The 9,924-nt window shown below is 33.6% G+C and overlaps 1 protein-coding gene across 1 annotated transcript; it reads left to right on the top strand.

Moving 5' to 3' along the window:
- Positions 1 to 267: 267 nt before the first annotated feature.
- On the top strand, positions 268 to 1,146 carry LOC148620948 (uncharacterized protein F54H12.2-like). Its single transcript, XM_088573881.1, has one exon. It carries the CDS (start codon positions 268 to 270, stop codon positions 1,144 to 1,146), a length of 879 nt encoding a protein of 292 aa, XP_088430007.1.
- The last annotated feature ends 8,778 nt before the right edge of the window (positions 1,147 to 9,924 follow it).

Below are 9,924 nucleotides of genomic sequence, written 5' to 3'. Positions count from 1 at the left end.
GGCCGATTTCAAATTTAATCAATGAATCTAAACCAATTGAAATTGTGGTCTCCGGAACGGGAAATGATTACATCCATCTTAGAAAAACTCGTCTGTATATCAAAAGGTAAATTCTAAAAGAGGTTGGGACTAAACTAGCACCAAAAGAAAAAACCGGGATAATCAATCTACCACCTCAAAGTATGTTTTCAAACATAGATGTGTACATGAACAATAAATTGATATCAGTAAATTCGAACAACTACCCGTGGAAAGCGTATATTATTCATGAAGGACGATGATCCTATGGTTCCCCTAACTCTTAATGCACGATATGTAAACAGATATGAATGTACTAAAGAATCTAGAACATTTGAGTTAGAAAGCAATTTAATGGAAGAGGAAGATGCCTTACTTTTAGATAAATTTTTGATTAACGGCGTGGATATATACATGAAACTTTATCGATCTAGTGCCCCATTTTTGCTCATGTCGGGAGAAACTGACCCTAAATACAAAGTAAAGATATTGGACGTGTTCTTCCGAACGGCTAGAGTGAAAGTGGATCCAAGTGTCATTTTAAACAACAGACGTCAAATTCAGGAATCGCCTGCCCAGTATTTGATTAACAGAAGTCACGTGATACCGAGTGTAATACCTAAAGGATCGACTGAATTCTTTTGGGATTCTTTGTTTCCGGAAGCACTACCATCCAAGGTAGTCTTTGGGCTTGTTTCCCAAAAAGCGGCAAACGGTGATTACACAGCCAACCCATTCAATTTTCAACACTTTAACATGTCAAATGTTGCTTTGAAAGTCAACGGTGTAGAAGTATATGGATCACCACTGTACCTTGATTTCAGCAATAACAGAAATTATACTGCAGCATACGTCAGGCTTTTTGAAGTATGCGACAAATGGCAGAAAGATATGGGGTTAAACATAACATTAAATGATTTTGGGAAAGGTTATACATTCATTGTATTTACCTTAGATCCTTCCGACTTCCAAGAAGATTTCCTTAATCTCGTACGACATGGGAACGCTAGACTAGAAATGCGGTTCAGTGTGGCCACAACGGAAGTTATAAATTGTCTGTGTTATTATCAATCACAGGCTATTTTAACCTGCGACAAAACAAGAAACATCAAAATAGTAGAACCATGAATGCAGAACAGTTATCAATATTACTATCAGACTATGAATGTTTAAAGAAAGTATCTATTCGTATTACAGACGTTAACAATTTACCACCTTTTGTTAAGGGTCAATATCCACAATTGTTTATTGTCAATCCCGGCAAAAATTGGGTATGCATAATATTTTGATAGTCTTGGAAAACCTGTAGAGTTCTACGGAAGCGACCTATCCAAATTCATCCACGACAACAGCATCAAATGCACACTTATACAGAGACAATTACAATCTAATGTATCCAATGTTTGTGGACTGTATGTTGTATTTTTTGCACTGATGAGAATATGTTGTAAAATGTCAATGAAAAAGGTGTATGATATGTTTACTGAAAATGTACATGAAAATGATCCATTAGTTAAACTGTATGTTTTACATGTTTATTTGTAAATCAAAATAATTTTTTTTTAAACGGAAAAGTTTTGTTAGTTTTTTTTATTCTCTCCCTTTATTATGAATAAAACCGCTGTGTAACCGACAATCTTTTTCATTTCGACAAAACAACCGGATGGATAACGAAAAAATGCTCCTCCCCTTCGGCTCGCCCACAGCGATTTCGATCGTAGGTCCAACACAGGCGGGCAAGTCTGTATTTACTAAGAGGCTCATAGAAATTGCCGATTTAATGTTTACCAAACCACCAGAGAAAATTTGTATGCCTATTCCGAATATCAACCACTATTTGACGACATGCAAGGTATACCAAATATAATTTTTCATGAAGGTCTTCCAGGTAAACAGAAAATAGAAGAATTTACACAAAACACCAAACATACATTGATAATATTGGATGACCTAATATCCAAAATAGTTCAATCTGAGGTTCTTTTGCATCTATTTGCAGTCACGAGTCATCACAAAATGGCATCAGAGGTACTTCTTTTACAATCTTTGTACCCTCCAGGGAAATACGCCAAAAGTATTTCCCTTAATTCTGCCAATTTCATCTTGTTCCGTAACCCTAGAGATATACGTCAATTAATAACATTCGCATCGCAGATTCTTCCAGGCATGACGAAAAATTTTATGGATAGCTATTTAAAAGCAACGCAAGAGAGATATTCGTGTTTGCTCGTTGATCTTTCGACTCACAGAGACGATCGACAATACATGCTAATAACTGGAATTATCCCCAATGACGACACATGTGTACAGACCAATATAAATGTGGTTGCATTTGTAGTGCCCTGATCAGTCTGTGAGGTATGAGCCGTCTAATGAGATCAAATTCAGTGTTTCTGAAATTTTTATTACAAGCCAGTACAAAACAAAGAGAAGCAATCTTGTCTAATCTCACCAAAGCACAAATCAATGTTCTGTCTGAAGTGGCTTTAAACATATATAAGGGAGTGTTTCCAAAAAAAATAATACGTAAACTCGATAAAACCGTATAAATCTGTCATTTACCAGTTGGGATCTAAATTAGTGGGAGTGTGCAGGAAAAAAAAAATTTGATCGGTCACAAGAAACTGATACAAAACCTCTTACGGACTGTTCTGGATTTCCTGTAGCGATGACGGAAGAATTGATTTTGTTATCCAAAGAACATATGAAGAACTCTTAAAATCATCCTCCTCGAATGATAAGGAAATACATAAAGGAAAAATAAATGAAAATTGGAGACAGAAAGAGACGTGCAAGAAACCGTTCAGCCAGCAGTGGAACAAAACTCCACCCAAACAGGGAATGGAATGTTCGTTGAAAAGACGGATGACGACGCCTATGATGGTACACCTGGAATTCTCGATCAACCACCTAGGAAAAGAAGAAAATAGAAGATAACTAAAAACATAAAATTGATATCGTTTTAACATTTTATTGTTATATTTAGATATTTTACAATAAAATGTGTCTTAATCCACGGTATTTTCATTGGAATAGCCAAACGGTAAAGTAGTAAGGTCATTTAACAGGCGTCTCTTGGTGTAAACCATTTTGTAATCTTTTTCCTCCACCCTGTTGTACAGTTTCCTTTTACTAGCAAGTCTGGAAATTTTACGTGGATTAATTGTCTTAATGGACTTGATGTTTCTATTAACCACGACATCACAAATAGAAGAAAAGTTTATAAGTTCAGAGTTCGTCTTATTTTCTAAAGAAAAACCTTTCACCTTACAGGTTTCTTTTCCTGAAGCCGTTTTATAGGCATAATTTTTGGGACCGCCGGACGCCGGTGATGTGTCCGTCTTCCTATGAAATTTGGTTTGTCAACTGACCCAAGTAATTCCCAATCGGAAGCCTATTCGTGATAGTTTCATCTTTATCGCGAAAGATTATTGAGTCCGTGTCCACGTAAAGTGCATTTTTATCGGTTTGCTCCAATAATCCATAAAGTTTTATTCTTGCCCAGCCAGTACTGAAAGCTTCAATGAATATGTTAGTTTTGAAATCCATGGGTTGAAAGAACGGATCATCCAAATACTCTATCTGTACTAAATCTTTACTGATTATGTGGAAGTCCCTGACATCCTTTCGAGGAATAGACAGTAACTGAAAGAATTTATCTCCCTCTTTCTCGTGAAAAAAAGAGGCCTGCTTCATATTTAAACGTTGTCCAAATTTTCCCCAAAAACTGTTTAAACACATCTTTTGCCAGACTGCGGAGTCCTGGATTTTTTCTAATATTGTCATCATCTAATTGTATTCCTTCGTTTCTGGCGGAATCTGCTATTGTAATCCATTTTCTGTTGATCCGTTTGACATTCCTCGGGAAACCCTCAGGTCTCTTGTTTGATTTTAAAAAACATGTTCACATAACCATCAAAGAGACCAAACTTCCCCGTCAAATGGCCCTTTCGTCGTCTGTACAGATGCTGTCTCCCTGGTTTTCGTTATCGGCACTTTTTACAGAGTGGAAACTTCAATTTTTCATTGGAAATATATGGTAAAACGGGATAATACAGACTTCTGTTGGGCACGACCTTTACCTTAGCCAACCTGAAATAATGGAAAATCCGATGTGATGATGACGGGATGTCCTATGGGATATTTAGCATACTTGTTGACACTGGGATACAAGCTGAAATATGTATATAAAAAAACCCATAGAATGCAAGTAAATGGTTCAAATCATTTATAGCTATAACGTCGTACTGTTTGTTTTTTTTTCTGAAAGAAAAATTACCTTGTGAAGTCATAATATTCGATGGTCTCCCCTGGTTCTGTACATTGATGATACAGTTTGATTGCATTTGTCCTACCACAAAAAAAACTATCCCTAACATTCAAACGGTCTGTGGCATCTAACGCAGATACATAGTCTCTCATCGAGTCATCAGTGGCCAGTTGTTGATGAAATTCGTTTTCCCAGATGCTCACATACTCGTACCCTAGACGTCTCAGTTAACTTTCTTTCTTTCTGGTTAAGTAATACAGTTCATTTATGGAATGTTAGTCACGTGGTGTGTTGTCTTTGTTCTATCGTGACGGTAACAAGAGGGAGAACCATGGAAACAGCAACCTATATGAAGAGAAAAATATATTATCGAACATTATGAATATTATACAGTTTAACTAATGGATCATTTTCATGTACATTTTCAGTAAACATATCATACACCTGTTTCATTGACATTTTACAATATATTCTCATCAGTGCAAAAAATACAACATACAGTCCACAAACATTGGATATGTTAGATTGTAATTGTCTCTGTATAGGTGTGCATTTGATGCTGTTGTCGTGGATGAATATGGATAGGTCGCTTCCGTAAAACTCCACAGGTTTTCCAAGACTATCAAAATATTCGGCTTTCGACAGACTATAAAAAATTATTCATATCCAGTGTTTGCCGGGATTGACAATAAACAATTGTGGATATTGACCCTTAACAAAAGGTGGTAAATTGTTAACGTCTGTAATACGAATAGATACTTTCTTTAAACATTCATAGTCTGATAGCAATATTGATAACTGTTCTGCATTCATGGTTCTACTATTTTGATGTTTCTTGTTTCGTCGCAGGTTAAAATAGCCTGTGATTGATAATAACACAGACAATTTATAACTTCCGTTCTGGCCACACTGAACCGCATTTCTAGTCTAGCGTTCCCATGTCGTACGAGATTAAGGAAATATTCTTGGAAGTCGGAAGGATCTAAGGTAAATACAATGAATGTATATCTTTTCCCAAAATCATATAATGTTATGTTTAACCCCATATCTTTCTGCCATTTGTCGCATATTTCAAAAAGCCTGACGTATGCTGCAGTATAATTTCTGTTATTGCTGAAATCAAGGTTGAGTGGTGATCGATATACTTCTACACCGTTGACTTTCAAAGCAACATTTGACATGTTAAAGTGTTGAAAATTGAAAGGGTTGGCTGTGTAATCACCGTTTGCTGCTTTTTGGGTAACAAGCCCAAAGACTACCTTGGATGGTAGTGCTTTCGGAAACAAAGAATCCCAAAAGAATTCAGTCGATCTTTAGGTATTACACTCTGTATCACGTGACTTCTGTTAATCAAATACTGGGCAGGCGATTCCTGAATTTGACGTCTGTGGTTTAAAATGACACCTGGATCCACTTTCACTCTAGCACCTCCAATATCTTTACTTTGTATTTACTAGAAAAAAATATTAAATATATATATAAACAAAAATGATGTGTATTATATCATATAAAGTAAGTATTATGCCTCATATATTTTATATGTTTAAATCATCATAGTTATGTAAACAATTCATATAAAGAATATTAAAGTAACAAATGAAACCGCCAAATACACAGCCAAAGTCATAACTAACATATGATAATTATATGTAATTATTGGCTTGGTATTGTATGATATATCATATGATTATCATATTGTAATCTGTTAACTCATATCATGCTTGATTCATATTGTAGTCTGTTAAATCATATCATGATTCATAAAATAATCATATTTTGTATTTCATATGTTTCATATACATGGCACTTTTGGCTGTGTGTAATGTACCATGGAAGAAAAAAAAACATGCTTAGATCTAATAATAAGTTGAAATAATTGCATGTCCATGTGCTACTATGTGCAAAGGGAACAAACTTTTAATAATTGAAACAAAACTATAATTTGAATAATGAAAATGTAGGGCAATATTGATATTTTTTTTTTATTTTGAATATTTTTTTTTGTCATCATCAAAACATTTGACTGGGGCTTTTATTGTCTTGGGTTGTAATGATGGGAAGAAAATGAATCAACAGATTAAGGCATTATTGAGTGATCTAAATTCAGAATATCTTTTTTATATGACCATTATTGTTTTGTTTTTTTTTCCATTATAAAGCAAAAATACCTACGAAAAACATGAAATTCTCTTTTTTTTTTTAAATATAGTTTTTGAAAATTCAAATACCTCAAGATGGCCAGCCATCTGTAACAAAAGAGTTTCATATTTTTCAACAAATGTGAGACTTCATAATGAATATATGAGTATAAACAGACAATCATAAATAGCAGGAAAGATATTTCAATAGGTGTAAAATAAGGTTTCTAAATGAGCCATATAGGTTTCCAACTCAAATTCAGCATCTTTTGTGATACAATACAGTGGTGTTAATCAATAAAAGGTTAGGTACACAGAACCACTAAACAATCCATGAACATAAGCATAACAAGTTTATGTTATTTTGACATGGATCCAGGCAAAAGCCTCCAATTCATGGGAATGATAAGTTAAATAGAAGGCAATATTCCGACATAAGACCAAAATAAATTAATTGTGTTTCCTACCCCCCCCATCCCCCTTTCCCCCCCAAAAAAATAGGGGGGAAATTATTTCTTTTATTGTTTAAAACAGTTAATAAGCTGCACTGATGGCATAGTTGTGTAAGCAATCCTACTTTCAGTGTCGATTGCGTTTGGATTCACTGGAATAATATAAGAATGTCTGAAACGGCCGTGTAGTACTCTCCCACCTGGATTTTTAAATCGTCTGTACTGGTATGGGTTAAATTTACTTTTAGCCATGTTTTTGTAAAATCTTTCCCAGGTGAGTAGGTCGGTCACGAAAGTTCATCTCATATCACAAAAGGAAATTTCTTAAAGTGAAGTGTTACGGTCACTCTCCCTTTGAGAAATGAAGCATCTTGTCCTTTATTATCTTTTATATAAATATGGATATGTTGTATTCCTCCCAGTCTTACAGGTATGCAATAGGGATGATCGTAAATGACGTTATTTTGCTTTACGTTGTCGAAAAATATTCTTCTCAGTAAAGGCTGTTCATTATTTCCTATAAAACTAACCTGACATATGTATGAAAAAAATGAACAGTTCTGAAGGTGACCTCCATCATGTCGTTCAGCTATGCTGAATTCGATAAGAGCCATCACCATGTAACCATCTAAATGTATGGGTCGGTTTAATTTTATTCTGAAATTGAATGGTTTGCTCTCTGAAGATAACTCTTTTGCGTCCTCTGATGATGCAACTACTCTAAGACTCATTTTTTCGTTAAATGACCTAAAACCCTTGTACACTTTTATTTTATGTCTTTGATTGACTTCTTGATAATCCAAGAATTAAATTTAGACGGCCACCCTAACCATTTCACCAATACCTGTTCCTTTCCATCAAATTTTCGTTTCTTCATAATCTTTTCTATTTGATACATTTTTGAATTGGATTTGTATATCTTTTGTCTTCAAAGTTTTAATGACCCTTTCTGCATAATTACTTTTGATTTGAGAATTATGTGTTTAAAAGACGTTAATTTTTTCTGTTTTCAAGTATTTCTTTACGTTCGATTTAAATTCACCTCCTTGATCAAAACGAATCGTTTTTGGTTTCCTGACGTCCTCTGTAAAAATGGATTTCAAAGCCACAGCTACTGTTTCACTTTTTTTTATCTTTTAAATGTCTGACTATCAGATATCTTGAAAATATATCGATTAAAATCAATACGAACTTAATTCCATTGTTATATTTTGAAACATTTTCCATTGACAATAACAATAACAAATAATAATTGGTTTATATTTGTATCAATAACCAATACCGTATTGAAGTACGAATTTATATGCATGTAAAATAAACATTACTACTTCTATATATATGTGAAACAGTATATTTAGAAAATAATGTTCTACCTCATTTGTTAATATCTATGTCAATAATCATTGTCGTATTATAGAACCAATTTATATGCAGATAGAAAACAAAACAAAACTACATCAACATAAATATATTACTTTTAATATTTTTCTATATATAGTATAGTTTTCTTACAACATGGTAAGTATCCTTGAATATCATAATCGCAGAACAGTTTTTACATTTTGAGTATATAATTGTTATTCAATATTTGGAAACAGCATTGCACTCATGATTTCAAAATTTCCTTCTTGATTTTGACTTATTTCTCCCTCTTCATTTTCTTGAAAGGGATAACATTCTTTAAAATATGGAGGTTATAGTTATATACGGTAAAGATAGGCATTTACTTTATATCTATATGTATATGTTCGTGATACTTCCAGTAAAGTGTTTGATCACATTTCGCGTTGTGAGGTTTGTATTTTCAAAATTTGAGAAATATAGACATATATAAGGTAACATAATTTACATTCTTGGGTAACTTGTACATTTATTGAAAAATGTTGCTGGTTATAATACATGTTTATTTAATAAATCATCATGACTATATAGTGTAAGTACTTATGGGAAATACTTGCTAAAATTTTATACATGAGGGCATGTATACATAAACATTTGTTGGGGTTGTTTAACCTCCTTTGTGATATTTAAATTATATTATAATAGGTGTTAAATATTTCTAGGGTTGTTTAGCCTCTTGAGAATATAATGCAGAGGTTATATATGTTGGGTTACCCCGACACCCTTCACAACTTAATGTGGGTTATAATAAGGTTAGAAATAACATGTTGTGGGTGATCAAATTTGTTGACCAAAATGTAGGGGTTATAACTATATATATAAATATTATATACATGTTGGGTTAGTTGAACCTCCATTAACAGCGTAATTGGTTTCTCTGTCATCAGAATTATAACTCCTATATTTCGAAACAGTCGTTGATTTAAATTTAGGGGTTATAACTATATATGGTAGAGATTATATACATGATTACTTTACACCTTAAGGGGGGTTTTAATCCGGTTGAAAATATGGGGGTTATAATTGTGAAGATGGGAGACAAGGAGCTGTTGGGTTACTTATACCCCCTTTACACCTTAATGGGGGTTATAATCCGGTTGAAAATATGGGGGTTATAATTGTGAAGATGGGAGACACGGAACCCCCTAATAGTAGTCATACCAAGTTCCAATTCATTCCCTTCTGTGATGCTCTCTAAAAACTGGACAAACATCATTGGAAGGAAAATAATAAGACCAAGTTTTAAGTTGTGCTTGCAAGCAAGTCACATAAGTCCCCCCACGTTCCTCGTATAGGACCAAAACCCAAAATTTTGATATTTGCATGTAATATTGAGCTAAATTAACATAAAGTTTTGATGAATTATCAAATCAAATCAAATGTTCAAATGATCCATTATTACTTCAATTCTTTGATCTATATAACTGATTTTAACCTTTAAATGTATACTGTTTTGGTACATTCAAATTTGGGAAGCGTACTTGTTGGTATGGCAGTTTCTAAGAAGTACACTGCTAGTTATTAACATTTACACTGAGATTTTCTCTATACATATTTTCTGAAATTTCCGGACAGCCAATAGTAAACAATAATAGAATTCAAAAACTGCTGAGCGCCAATTAAAATTTACAATAAATAACAGAAG

The sequence above is a fragment of the Perna viridis genome, chromosome 3 (assembly GCF_037379345.1).
Source record: "Perna viridis isolate PV_CMFRI_1.1 ecotype Kerala chromosome 3, ASM3737934v1, whole genome shotgun sequence".
In the NCBI taxonomy this organism is placed as follows: Eukaryota; Metazoa; Mollusca; class Bivalvia; order Mytilida; family Mytilidae; genus Perna; species Perna viridis.
The sequence above is the reverse complement of the archived record's forward strand: the minus strand, read 5'-3'. Positions and strand labels throughout refer to the sequence as shown.